This window comes from Chinchilla lanigera, unplaced genomic scaffold (assembly GCF_000276665.1).
Source record: "Chinchilla lanigera isolate Chin_1 unplaced genomic scaffold, ChiLan1.0 scaffold00070, whole genome shotgun sequence".
Classification (NCBI taxonomy): Eukaryota; Metazoa; Chordata; class Mammalia; order Rodentia; family Chinchillidae; genus Chinchilla; species Chinchilla lanigera.
The window spans coordinates 5,226,937-5,242,244 of record NW_004955471.1 but is presented as its reverse complement, the minus strand read 5'-3'; the positions used below and the strand labels follow the sequence as shown (position 1 = coordinate 5,242,244).

The 15,308-nt window shown below is 34.7% G+C and overlaps 1 protein-coding gene across 1 annotated transcript in view; it reads left to right on the top strand.

The window, feature by feature from the left end:
- Positions 1–15,308, top strand: part of Lrba (LPS-responsive vesicle trafficking, beach and anchor containing) — a gene marked incomplete at its 5' end in the record, with an annotated part of 597,162 nt that overhangs the window by 407,452 nt on the left and 174,402 nt on the right. The window contains 2 exon segments of the mRNA XM_013522882.1: positions 12,630–12,747; positions 14,310–14,412. Coding sequence (XP_013378336.1) covers positions 12,630–12,747; positions 14,310–14,412 — 221 coding nt within the window.

Sequence of the window (15,308 nt, the reverse complement as noted above, 5' to 3'; positions counted from 1 at the left end):
GTGTGCAGATCAGATTTTTTGCTAGTTTCTCAGGTATGCAATATATCATTTTTATTTTAATTTTTTTCTAGTACTGCTAATGACATTTCTTTCATAGATAAACTGAATCCATCTTTATTACAGATACTTTTCATAAACATAGTTCAGGCATGACATGCAGATATTACCAGTATACAACTTTCAAACTCCCTGCTTGGATAGACTACCAAAAATCAGAAAACCCCTACAAAACCCCCCTGACATCTTCATCTGATGCTCTGAGTAAGGAAAGTATAGAGTGAAGGTTGATGTGTCACACTTAGGATGCTAACAGCTTTTCACAAGCCGTCTCTGACCTTCGGGAAAAGAAAAGAAAACGGCAGAATTATCAATCTGAAGATCCACAATCTATAAAAGGGACCTTTTGTTTTTGCTCCTTTGAAGAGCACCATCTCAGTGGCAGGGGCAGTGGCAGGTCCCGTTACCAGCGTAATGGTTAAACCAATTTTTGGGGGCTGGGGTGGTCAAGTCTCAACAGGGCTCTGGGCCTAAGGCGGTTAAAGCTGTGCTGATAGAAGGAAGAGTGCAGAGGACGTAGAAATGAGCATCCAGTTCCCACACCTCAAGGCATTTGTGCAGGAGGCCATGCGCGTCACCGTCAGGGAAGTCTCCTGGCAGCCTAGAGGACCCCGCTCAAAACTGGTGGAGAAAATGTGTTTCCTTCACATCAGACTGGTTTGAGGGACATACTTTAGTAACAATAAAGTGTTTCTGTGTGCTGACAACATTGCTTAATCTAGATAAAGGAAGCACAATTCTGCAGTTGTATAAAACTTTATGAAAAGATGAGATTGCGAACTGTGCAGTCCCCGGGAGCGGAGTACGCAGTTAGCACAGAGGCGCAGGAGGCACCTGGCGGCCCTGCGCCTTCGCGCTGTCTGCTCAGTCCGAGTTTCGCATCTCCATTTCCTGCTAGGTTCTTCCTGCCACGCCAGCGTCCGTTTTCCTCCTCCTCCCCGCTTTCGGTACCTTCTCTCCCTTTTGTGCAGGGGCCTTTTTCGGCTTGGGCTCTGGCTTTGGAGGAGCAGATTTAGCAGACGGCCTTGAGATCCGCTAGGCAGTCCGTCCCCGGCCTTTGCTTCCCCTCCTTCAGCGTCCCCTGCCGCCCTGCTCGTGGTGGCCACGCACTGGGACCTCAGCCTGCGCTGGTCAGGCTGGCGTCATCCTTGCCTCTTCTTCCTGGACAGCTTTTAAACATTGGAGCTTTGAATTATTTTACAAAATTCCTTGACCCTTTGTCATGTTGTAGATTACCCATATCTGCCTTTTGTCATTTGGGTTTATCAGTAACATCTTTTGTCACTAATTACTTACATACATTTGTGAAGTTATAGGTGCATTTTCTTCATAAGTTCTGTGTTCCAATTACGCTTGAATCATCTTCCCAGTTTCCAGATCGTATGTGTAGACACATGGGATGAGCAGCTGAGAGCCAGCTGTCCATGCTGCTGTGCAATAGAGGTGTTTCAATATCACATCCCATTAAGCTGTGACTGCCAGTTTTATGTTCCACCATTGGCACTTCAAAAAAAAGCTAGGACAGAAAGTATCAGACTGAAGTATATACTGATGTGCTTAAAATATTTATCTAGGGCAAATTGTTCAAGGTACTGCACTCTCCTTTCACTAGTCTCTGATTATATTCTTTGTTTGGCAATTTTAAGGTATGTAATACATAAAGTTATTATTTTCTTTTTAGTAGTGGGTCTTGAACCTTGTGATGCTTTATCTGCACTTATTTTTATTTTTTATTTTGAGATAAGATTTTTGTTAAGTTCTCCAGGCTGGCCTTGAACTTGTAATCCTCCTGTGTGCTGTTATGCCAGGACTGATCAGAGACATTTTTTAGGATTATAAGGGAAGTGGGGATGTATTTAGGGACAATTTTTGAAGACAAAATAGTCTTAAAACTTCTCTTGGTAGTTTGAGAAGACATTTTATCTATTTATTTTATAGGGTATCCACAATAAGTATCAATACAAAAAAAAAACACAGATAAAATTTTAAGTGGAGACTACCCTGTGAATTTTTTTGTCCTATGTCATGTTTGCCTGGTTGGAACTCTGGGAAATCCTGGCCTCACAGAATGATTTGGCAAGTGCTCCACTCTAATATTCTGGAGGAGTTTGGGTAGCATTGTTATTATTTCTACCTTACATGGTTGGTAGAATTTAGCAGTAAAACTGTTTTAGCCTAGAGTTTACATTGTGGGAAGATGAACTATAGATTGAATTTCTTTAATATAAATAGTGGCAATCATGTTATCTGTTCTTTCCTGAAGAATTTTGGTGCTTGGTATCTTTCAAGAGATTTGTCCATTGCATCAGAGTTGTCCAGTGTACATGCTTATAATGTTTCCTTACTATCCTTTGAATGTCTATAAAGTCTGTTATCTCCTGATATGGACAGTTCCCAAAACTAGTAATTTGTGTCTTCTCTGTTGCCTGATCAGTCTTGTTGGAGGTTTATCTATACTACTAATTTTTTTTCATTAAAAACATCTCTGGTTTCATTGCTTTCTTATATTTTTATTTTTAAAAAATTCTTTCATATTTGTAATTCAGCTTTCTTTGTCTTAATGTGCTCTTATTTTTGTGATTTTTTTAAAAGGTTGAACCCAAAATCATTGATAATGAGATTTTCCCTCTTTTCCGTTAATACAAATGTTTAGTGCTGTAAATTGCCTTGTAAACACTGCATTAGCTATATCCTACACATTTGTACATGTTATAATTTCATGTGCATTCAATTCAGAGTCCTTTCTAATTTCCTTTTTGTTTTTCCATGTTCCATCAGTTATTTGGAAGTGTGTTTAGTTTACAAATTTGGGGAAATTTCAAGATAGCTTTCTGTTATTGATTTTTATTGTTTTATTTTAACTGAAAAATAATAATTTATATATGAATGTACAATGTAATGTTTCAATGCATGTGGAATGATAAACTCAGGCTAATTAATATATCCATTACCTTATGCATTTATCATTTCTATGTGGTAAGTGTATTTAAAATCTACTCTTAGCAATTTTGAAATTACATTTATTACAACTGGGCTTTGGGCCCGTAGTAGCTGTGTCCTTTGGTTTTTCCTTTTTTGAGGTGGGGTCTTGATCGTTTGGGCTCCAGCACCCTCCCCCTCGGCCTCCCAGCTCCCTGGGTGTGTAGGTGGGACCATCGTGCGTGGCCATTTCCACAGCAGTGGTACACTGCTAGACGTGGATTATCCTGTTATGTCGGTTAGGTCCTGTTGGTTGATGGACATGTTCAAGGCATCTGTATTTTTATTGATTTTTCCATCTGCTTGCTTTATCAATTATTGGTATATGAATGTTGAGATCTATTTTTATTGTGGGTTTTGTGTATTTCTCCTTGCAGCTAAGTTTTATGTAGTTGAAGCTCTGTTAATCAGTTCATTAAAAATTAGAATAGCTATGATATTCTGATGAAATTATCTGTTCTCATTATGAAATGACCTCTTTATTCTAGTAGTGTTTTTTACTCTAAATTGTACTTAATCTGATTTGATGTACTTCTCTAACAATTCTATATCCTCTCTGGGTTACCTTTATTTAATTAATTTCTCTCCTCATTATCAGTGATGTTTTCTCACTTTTTCACAGGCAAGCCTGCTAATTCTTAGTTGAATGCTAGCTGTGGTGAATTCTACACAGCTGTGTGGCATTTTTTGTTCCTATAAATATGTGAGTGCATTTAAGTCTGGTACTAATTTTTCTGCACCACTACGGTGAAACCCTTGGAGTATTCTATCGCATCCCTGAAGTGTGAGATCTTTTCCACTGGCTGTGGGAACTCTGGATACTGTTTAGTGTAATATAAAGGGATGATTCTTTTGAGGGCTTCAGGTGGTTATCTTACGCACATGGGTGGGTCGGTTCCCAAGGAAAGACTGCAGATCTCTGCAGCACTGATACTTTGCAGCTTTCTCCTCTATGACCCTCCTGCAAATGTAGCCACGTCCCTTTAGTTTGGGTGTGGGCCTCTATGCTCTAACGGGCTTGCTCTGTCTTGCTCTGGCCCTGCATTGTTTAGCAGGCAGTACACTTAGGCAATAGTAGGTGTCACCATCTTGTTCTCTGTTTGCCGGGATCACTATCTTTCACTGCTTGAGGTTAAATGTCTGGAAAACAGTTTTCCCCATTTAGTATGTTCATTTTCAGTACTGTTTAGATGGAAGGGCAAATCTTCATCAGAAATGGAAGTACTCTAATGCGTGAATTTGATGTTTTGAAATGGCTGTGTTGTACTTTTCCATTTCACTTGCCTTCCCGTGTGTTTTCTGTTACACTTACATTAATCTGCTCCCAGTTGAGACTGTAGGCAGTGTGTGAGGCTGAGCTGGCCCTTCATCCACCCATCAGTGTCCTGTGTTTCTGAGACTGTGCTGGGTCCTGTGAGTAGAAAGATGACTGAAACTAGTGAACTAGCGTCTTAACATCTCCAGTTGAGTGTGAACTCCAGTCTATTGGAGAGAGAGTGCAATTACGTGAAGTAATGCGGTGAAATCAGGGTAAGCCCGTAAGTCTTATTTAACTTGCATTCATAGTAAAATACTGTATATGTCCTTTAAGAAAATAGTTTTTTGAACAATCATGTTTAAACTTGAATGTAAGCACAATACTCAGTTTCATATGGAAATGAATATGCACTTATTTATCTACTCCAACTAAAGAAGTTGAGTACTTAATCAGAGGCAGAAAGCTGAAAAAAATAGAAAAGAAATGCCAATTGACTTGGAAAAAATGTCTCCTGGGGATTTTAGGCTCATAGCATTAAGTTGTGTGTAATGTTTTTCCTTTCTATTTTGCATTTCTTTTCTCTGTTATGGGAGAACAACAAAAGAAAACTTTTTGAGGGTAACAAAATGCTTTCCTTTAAATAGCTTGTGAAGCAGAGAAACTTCCAAAGTTTAATTCTTATTTGCTACAAAGAAAGTAATGTTAATAACAACAGGCTGATTTCATTATAACTTGAAGACTGAGTTTGGATATATAGGGAGGGCTTTTGATACCAATCAGATTGAGCTTGGGGTCATAAAGAAAAGAAATGGCTAGAGATGTACCTCTGAGGTCAAGTGCTTGCTTAGAGAGGCCTTGAGTTCAGTTCTTGGTAAAAGACATACACCCACATACATGCTCACTTATGCACACACAAGAATTAGCACTTGAAAAAGAGTTTGTATCCTTTGGTTATTTTGAAAGTATACATTGTAAACCATTCTAATATATTTAAAATTAGTCTGCTTTTTAATTAACACAGATTCAACTGTAACTCATTCTTCAAGAATAGAAAGCTCCTGATTGTAGAGAACCAGCATGTGAAAGGAATACTGTAATAAACAAAGATTTCCTGTGGGTTGAAACCAGTAATAATACACGTTACTTCCACAAGATTTTGGTGTTTTTTTTTTTTTTTTTTTTGACACTGTGACTCTGGAGCAATTTTGGTTTTTTGGTTTGTTGAGACAGGGTCTCACTATGTAGTTCAGGCTGGCCTTGAACTCACTGTGTTGCCCTGAAATTTAGGATGATCCTCCTGCCTCAACCTCTCAGGTACTGGCGTTACAGGCGTGCACCACCATACCGGGCTTGCACAACTTTTTTAGAACTGACTAGAAATAGTCTACGGCCGTACCACCCTGAATGTGCCCAATCTCATCTGATCTCAGAAGCTATGCAGGGTCAGGACTGGTTAATACATGGATGGGAGAACTGACTAGGAATATTTTCAGTCTAAATAAAAAAATCCTAAAGTGTAATTTTTAATACCATTTTCCCATATCATTTACTAAGACTGAGTGATGCACTAAAAATGAATATTTTTCAAGTAAAACAATTTGCGTATTGTTAGCATAAAAATGAAAAGTAATTTTGAGTATAAAGAAATCTTATCCTTGGACTTGTCCTTATTTTAAGAGCATAGGTTGGTACATAAATCACATGCAGATTTATGTTTACTTCATCACTATAATGAAAGAGTATCAGTACAGTAATTATCTTCTGCATGTATTATTTACATTAGACAAAATCTTTACTGGGTAAAGGTAATAGAAGCGTTAAGATTATATATATATCTTCTCTAGTGATGTTTTTCCTACAAAATGCTGGAATTTTATATTGAAATTTTTATTTTATACCAGTTAAAAGTTCTTTCTCTGTCTCCTGTACTACATTCAGATGGATAGTTTTCATACTTTGCTCAAGATAAAATGGGCATTGTGGCTTCGCTTTTGTTATGTTTACATTTTAAAATGTGCTTTGAAGTACCAGGTACCTTATTTTTCAATTCAGATACATATCTAAGTTCATTTTGCTCTTTCTTTGCAGTTGAACACTTCTTTATCTTATGTGCTACTAAGAAAAAGAAATAATGTGCTTTCATGTTCCTCAATATTATTCCTTAATTTGTTTCTGTGGTATGCTCTGGAATCTTACCTTCTTTCAGAGAATAGTAAGACTGCATGTCTAAATTTTAAAAGTTGAGTTGAAAATTGTTTGGAAGATAGGTAAATCCCTTCTTTGTTCTTCTTCAATTCTACTGCATTTGGCTTCTGACTCACTAAAGATGTATGTTAAGCACTAGTTCAGTAAAAAATGGCTTTTTATGATCCATCATTTAGAATGCAAATTATTTTTAAGCTGAAGAATATTGAAAATAAAACAGAACTCAGTAAAGAGTCTGAATTATTCCCAGGCCAAGGGCTTGTATGTGCATCATTCCAGCACAAATATTAAATTATGAAATAGGAATTTCAGTTTGCTATAAATCTGTCCGCCATCGCAGCTTAAAGTAAAATAATTTTACCCATCTAAAGCAGCATCAATTTGCCAGTCAGTGCTTCATGTATCAAAGAGTGTTCTGTGAAAATATCAATATCATTGGTTAATATAAATGAAATTAATTTTTAAAGCTGGGCTAAAGGTTGACATCTGAAAAATTGCATTACTTTGCAGAAGAGAAATTTCTGTCTCCTAGTGAAATTTCAGGTCATGAGGGCAAGTAATTTTCACAATCTTCAATGGGAGCCAGTGAAATATGAACTTCATTGTCACCTAGCCCCAAAGCGATAAGATAAAATGAGCTGATACATCATTTGCTGTGGTTTTATCATCTCCCTCAGTAATTGGAAGAGAAAAACACAAGAGTGTGTGTATTTGTATGGTCCCCTCTTGCCCCTCCCAGCTGTCCCATCATCCACACCCCGGCTAAAGCCATTTTAGCCCAATCAATACAAAGGTCATATAGCGTATTATTTATATATTTTTAATTTTTCATGCTGACTAAAACTGCCAAGTAGAACATTAGAGTAATGAATATGTTTAATTGAATTTGTCACCCATGAAAATGCTAAGGAGAATACTGTACTGCTACTGCATAGCAGTAGTAAGCAGGAGGAAATATACTATAGAGATGAGAAAAATTAAATAACAACTCATAATTAATTTAAAAAGTAATTTTCTTTAATATTCATGACTTTCACTTTTGTTGTTATTTTGTTCTCTTTAAAGTTTAAGGACATTCTTGGTGTTTATGAATATATATTCAATAACAAAATTACCTTCTTAGAATTTTCCGGTAGTCAATTGAATGTCATTGATACGTGCATAGAAACCTCTAAATTTTGCTTTTAGAATGCCTTAGAAAACTTAAAGCCTAAAGTCATGTGGACACCTAAAGCTTGAAATCATTTAGCTGAAGATGAGTAAATTCTTAAACTGATGGGAATCCAGGTTCATTAGAATAAATTCAGGGTTATGCTTTGATATCAAAATTCAAAGAAGAGTATATAATAGTACAAAAACTATGCAATGTAAAATACTTGATTAAAATTATTTTTAAACTTACTGTTCCAGCTGCTGTTATGGTTAGTAGAGATGTTTGCTTGTATATTTAGCAATGTGTTCATACAGGAGAGCTTTTCAACATGTATTGTTTTAAAGTATTTCTTTTAAAAATATTTCAAGTATTTACTCTTTTCCCATAATACAGCATAAACCTTGTAACTACAGTTTATAATTGTATCCCAGGAAGACATGTTATAGACAGTATTTTCTAGCCTTTTCTCAGTACTGTCTTGCTTAATTAATGACACGATTAGTTTATTTGTTGTATATTATCTTATATTAAATATAGCCATATGGTTTGAAAATAGTTTTGTTGTGAAAGTTTAAATACTATCCTTTAAATATTACTTGGTTTTATTCTTAATACTAAACTCTTCAGAAGTTGGTATGGAATTGTGTAAAAGAGTAAAACTGCTCTAGAAATTGGGATAAGAATAGATCTTTATTGATTTGATGTATTTAGACTCCAATGTAAATATTTCTTATTTTTGAAATAAAACATTTTCTTTAAAAATTTTTCTCCTTCGAGAACTTTAAAACATTTAAAATGTATTGAGGATAATTTCTGTAACTTTTAAAACAAAATTTCCTTTTTTTCTTTACTTAAATCAAATATGGCTTTTACCATTTAAATCTACTGTCAAAAAAATGTCAGCCATGCAGTCAGGATGAGGTAGTTAGGCAGTAAATGCAGGTTTGTATTTTTGTTCTTGCATGAGAACTGAGAAAATGCATTATATTTGGAGGAGTTTATAGTCTTTTGTGAAATTGGTGGTTAAATAGAGTGGAAAATGCTTTATTTTTTAAGCCAGTATTAAATGCAGCATATTGAAGAAGTTTCCCTTTGTATTCATAGTGTATTATTTTATAGGGTATAAGGAAGAAATGTGTGAATTATTTGGAGAAAATAACATACGCTTTTTCAGAAGGCACTTTTTAGATAATTTTAATGAACATATGTTTGATTTTTTTAAGGTAAAGAAAGTTAATATATTTGTGTATTACATATGTATATAAATAAAATACTGATTTCTTTCTCTGCTAATACTATTACCTCAGCATTTAACTCATAAACCAGCTTTGTTGAAATAAGTATAACAAAATTGGAAGTTGAATTCTCTGATAATCATACTAACAGTAATAAAACAAGGTGGTAGACATTCAGAGACAGTGCTGTGGGCTTTAGCTTTCAAGCTATTCTAGACTTGGGGTCATAACTGCAGAGCAATGGTAATGATACAGTTTCCATAGCAACTGATTCATTGGAGGGCTAGACCTCTGTCTAGGGTGCTGTCAGTGTATGTAGAGTTTCAGTGAACAGAAAGTCCCAAAGAAGGGTCTGCTTCTACCTAATCCAGTTTTAATTGAACTCTAGAGACTTTGAAGTGAAGCCTCAGACCAGGCATATACTGCTATTCCAATATGCCTGAACCTCTTGCCTGGCTAGGCTTTTCGGCTGCTTTTCAGTATTGACACCTTTTCCTAATGAATACTTTAAAGAAATTTATATAAATTTCAGGTAGCAATTTCCTAGTTAAGAGATTCTTCAATTCTAGTTTAAAACCCAGCTTCCTTGACATAAAAATATTTTTAAAAAATACTTTCTTTTTAAAAAATTGGGTGGTATTTTTGTGCAAGTTTAATTATGGATACCTTTGGCAATATTAAATGATTTCTTTTCTTTCTCTGAGTTTGAAAATATTTAACTTTCAAAGCACAGTACCATATGTTCAGTATGATGACATTTATGCCAGGTTTGAAAATAATGCATAGCAATAATGGATATTAATTTTTGCTATATATATACTAATAATATAAAAAACTTACACTAAGATGATAAACCCCAAAAGAAGAATGGTGATTGGCTCAAAAAAAAAAAACCCAAAATGAAGTGAAGGATTGTGTGAGACAGTTTGAATGTTCTCTGTAATGCTTTAATTTTTAAAGTATATGCAATTGTATAGCAAAATATTAGATATAAGGTTAAATAGTAGGTAGGAGGCTGTATCATTTTGTATTTTTAAAATAATTGTGACATTTGCCAATAAAACATTTTAAGAAGTATGACACTTGTATTTCAGGTCGGTCTTTGAATAGCCATGCATTGGAATTTAAATGAATTTTTTTGGTAAATCAGAAAACTACTGGTACATTCAAATCATATAAGTATTTTATTATACCTATTTCTGCTAATAAATGCAGTACTCTAGAATATTACATATTGATTTGCATGACCATAACTGCACAGCGGTTGGCATCACCATTATGAGCACCAGGTCTTGTTATATTTTTATAGCTCTTCACTTTCAAACCACTGTGTGATACTCATAGGACATCACAAAGCTAAAGGATCACTGTTGTTTGTTTTCCTTTGATTTTTCTCTTCACGTTTAACCCTAGTGCAGGAAAGTAAATGTAGTAGATTAATTTCCAATGTGTTAGGTTCTGTTTCAACAAATGTTTAAAGAAATTTTAAAGAAATGTAATAATATGCTATATAAAGGAAGCTCTGGACTTTGGATTAGAAATTCTGGGAGTAGTCTAGACTGCCATTATATTGCCAAAGGACTTTGTAGGAAGTATCAAATATGGCAGGACTGTTATAAAACATCTATTAGATTGTCTAATATTTGATAAATCTAGAGTGAATGATGAGTGAATGCTCTTTTCAGATTGGTAAATAGTAGTGAATCTTGGAAAACTGCTCAGGAGCGCATGCCAGTTGTTACCATGTAGATCCATTTTTGCCAGATATTCATTCAAGTTTTTCCTAAGATGGTAGATATCTGAATATTTATGTAAATAGCCATTTTCTAAAGTATTTTTGATTCCTTTAAATTTTGTTAAGACATATGTGCCAAACAAGGTGAATTGGGTTGTATGTGGAGCTTAGGTTACCATGGTTTAATTCATTTAGCCACTGAATACTTTGTGCAGATTTTCATGGCCTTGAAAAATAAGTGTGTTCAAAGTCTTTGCTCAAATAGAGTTTAGACTAGAATTCTAGTGCAGAAGGGTCAGGAGATAGATCAGCAAATATTATAATTTGAGGTAGTGACCAGTGCTATGAAAAAAGGTTAATGCGTATGGTATAGGCTGCGACTGTACTAGAGGAAGTTGAATGTACACCCTGTGGCTTCTCTGAGAAGCTAATTCGAAATCTAAATGTGAAAATTATCCAACCTGATGGAAATTTGAGAGAAGAACATGCTAGAAGGGGACGGAGAGCAGTGTGAAATCTTGAGAGTAACACTAGCAATTTTGTCCCCTTTCTACTTGCTAGTTCCTCTCAGTCTTACATAAGAATTTGTTATGTGACTGAGTAGTAGGCTATCTCTGTCACCGGTTTCAAAACTGAGATCAGGATTATTGTCCTACTCTTTTTAAATTTTATTTTTCAATGAAATGCAACATTTTGAGTTTTATGTACTTTCTAGGTGCCAGAAATAGAATCATTTCTGTAGAAAAATTTGAGCACTTTCTGAATTAAATAAAGCAATCTTTTTCTTTCAAAGAAATTGGATTTTGTATTGAAGAATACACTTTCTGGAATTTTATTTGGAGAACGGAAGTGATTTTAAAAAGGACAGCCGGGCCTGGTGGTGCGTGCCTGTAGTCCCAGCACTGGAAGGACTGAGGCTGGAGGATTGCTATGAGTTGGAGGCCAGCTTGGGTCACATAGTGAGTTTGAGACAAGCTTTAACTATGTAGCAAAACCCTGTCTCAAAAACAATAAAAATAAAGAGGACAATTTGTAGAGGATGAGCTTTCTCTATCCAGTATTGTTTTCCTCTCCTTGCCTATTGTCTTTATCGCCAGAATGCAGTGTCGTAAGCATGTACTTTACTTGTATTTTTAAATGGCAGTCATTTTTGTACAATTTGTCTTTATTCTTTAATTTAATTTGATTTCACACTTCCATCAAGTCTTTATAGCAAATATATCTTATTTTCTTATGGAGAAATGTTGAATCTGATTTCCTTTAACAGTTTCATAATTAAGCTTTTGAAATGATCTACTTGAGAAACAAAACTTGAATAACAAGGCTGGGACTTAGGACTAAAGATGGGATTACTTGAAATGGGCAAAGCATTTTAAGCAATTGTGTCTGTCACAGGGGATGACAAGAATGCTAACAAGGTACTCTGACAACCACATACTCCGTAGAGAGATTATTTTGAGTTCATTTGTAGGTTTATGCTTAGCTTGAGCTGACAGATACTTAACCTCTTACAGAGTTAGTCTGTGCTTTCTAAATGAGTTGCCATAATTGTGAACTTAAAAATATGATACTTTTTAAAGTTATGAACTTATATCTCTCTTTTAAAGTATGTAAAAGTACTGTTGGGCAAATTATAATCATGCTATGTGCAACTAACGTATATGTGATTCATAAGCATATTGACATTCTTTTAAAGTCTTCTTTTTTTAAGTTCTCATATGAAACTTTTCATAATACTACTTAAATCATGGGTGTAATGAGAATTTCCTGAGGACAGTAAATTACATCATTGGTTTTAAATGCCCAGATATGTTTTTGTAATTATATGTTTTATAATTTTACTCTGCTTCTTCATTTTTCTTACTCATAAGTTGCAATGTATTCTTAGTCTCTTTCTAAATTATTTCAATAGTTGTTATTCTTTCTTAGTTATTCTTTGTCTTTTCTGTTTTAGTAGCGACAAAGTCTAGTGTTGACACTTACCTGGAGTTTCTTTTTTTCTTACAGATCCTGGCATATACAGAAGGGCTGCATGGAAAATGGCTTTTCACAGAGATACGATCCATCTTTTCTCGTCGTTATCTTTTGCAAAATACAGCTCTGGAGATCTTTATGGCAAACAGAGGTAATATGTTGGGGAAGATATTATTACAAAGCTAACTTCCATCTCTTTAAGGTTTCATTTTGAATGCACCATACATGTATTGTTTCCATTTAGACTGGATTTTGTAGTCTACTCTTTGGCCTCATAACGTCATTTTCTCTGCCGCATGGGTCTTGGTGTATTCTTTCTTCGCCTTCGTTTGTAGAGTCATTTGTAGTTCTTTCTCCGGCCATATCAGCTTGGCACATATCAGACTGGCTTCATAAGCACTGTGCAGGGGTTGTCCCCAGTGTCGCTTTGCTCTTTAAACTCTTTCTGGTGGGTGGCTACGTTTGGGGACAGGAGAGGATAATCAAATGACTCATAGCATTTATTGTATCTCTTGCTTAACCTGTGCTATTTATAAAGGAACCATCAGAAAACACTACTGAATTGTGGGGTTTTTTGGTATTACATCATTCTTGAAAGTTGAGGTAAAATTCTATTTGTGGGTTTAGAATGGAACTTGGTAAAATCCATTAATACTAGAAAAGGAGACAAGCTAAACTAGGAGGAAAAGCATTGCTGAGTATTAGTGGAGGGATACGGGGAAATTATATGAAACCAGGCAGTTTTTTGTGCATACTCCTGTGTTTATGTAGGTTGATGGTGTGTTGTTTTTCTATATCTGTTATCATTAAAATGTCTTCTAAATTCTCATCACTTTAAGGCTTTATTTTTATGCTTTTGAAATGTATAAACATTTATAGATGACTTAAATTAACATTTTATCCTGAATTTGTTTATGTATTGATAGATGCTTCTTGTTATTCTCATGCAGTCAAAATAAAAATAATTAAAAATCATTTAATTTTACTATTAACCATAGAGGAAAAATTTGTCTTTTAAGACACAAATTATTCTGGATTATATGGACATACGAAGTGTGCACAAACATTGAAAAGATAACTTTTTATACTCTTCATCATTGGAAATAAATATAACTAATGATTTTATAGCTATATATAAAGCTTTTAGTGTTAGGCAATTATATAAACTTTAATTTTTAATAATTCTTTCTAGAAATTCATAGAAATATATTTCACTTTTAGTAATTCAGGTTTGTGAATTCCAAATTGTAGCTCATAGTCTCAGCTTTCTATGATACTAATATAACAACAGTTATTAGAGCTCCTGACAGTCTTTAGAGAAAGAATGATCCAGGCCAATGTGATGGCTCACGCCTGTAATCCCAGCACTTGGGAGGCTGAGGCAGGAGGATTGTTGGGAGTTTGAGACCAACCTGGGCTACAAGGTGAGCTCAAGGCCAGCCTGAACTGCATGGTGAGACCCTGTCTCAAAAAGACAAAAAAAGAAAAAGAGAACTATCTATAGTAAGGGAGTTTATAAGTGAAATGAATATCATTTCTGGAACATTAATATCAAACCTTTATATAATATAAAGTGTGAAAGAAAGAATATAGTAAGAATTGTATTAATGGATAGCCAAAGTAATAGTAAATATTATAGTAGACCAAGAAGTCAGTTGAGCAAAAAAGGAGTCCTATTGTAGTCTCTAACTTTTAAAAAATTATTTGTCATAGTTGCTGTAATGTTCAACTTCCCAGACCCTGCAACAGTAAAGAAAGTGGTAAATTATCTACCTCGTGTTGGCATTGGAACCAGTTTTGGATTGCCTCAAACCAGGTAATGTTTTACATGAAAAAAGTAGGGAAAATAATTTGCATTAATATTGTTATTAATCAGTCTGTATTAATATTATTTTTGAAGTGCATGCTCTTCTGTTTTATATTTCCTAGTAAATGATGACTATTAGGGTATTGTTAGAGTATTTATTGTTATCAACTAGATCATATGTATAGTGTCTACCACAAGATATGTACTTATCAAATAATAATTAGGTGAAAGAATCTCTAACTTTTCCCAACACCAAATTAAAGGAACTGTGTAAGATTTATTTTTAATCTCTATGATAGAAAAATTTTAATTTTATATTTTAAGATCAGTGTCTTTTAAAGTGATGTGTATCATGACAAAAGTATATACACATACACACACATATGACTTTTTACTCAAGAAAAGGTTCATTTATACTTTTGAATGTATGTATTACATTTTCATCATAATGACCAAAATGAACAAAGGAAGATAATACCAAGTGTTAGATCAGATGTGGAGCAACTAAGCTTCTTATACACTGCTGCTAGAGGATGTAACAGTATAGTCGCTTTGGAGAATTCTGGAAATATTGGGTAAATCTGAACATATGCATGTGCTTTAATCCACAATTTTATTCCCCGAAATAGATGCAATAGAAATGCACACATATATTCACCCAAAACCATACAGAAAAATATTCCTATTAGCATCATTCATGACATAGAAACAACTCAAAGGACAGTCAACAAAAGTGGATAAGTACATTGTGGTAGAAGTGTACAGTGAAGACCTGGCATGGTGGTACATGCCTGTAATCCCAGCACTCAGAAAGCTGAGGCAGTAGGATTGCTGTGAGTTCGAGGCCACTCTGGGCTACATAGTGACTTTAAGGCTAGCCTGAACTATGTAATGAGATCCTGTCT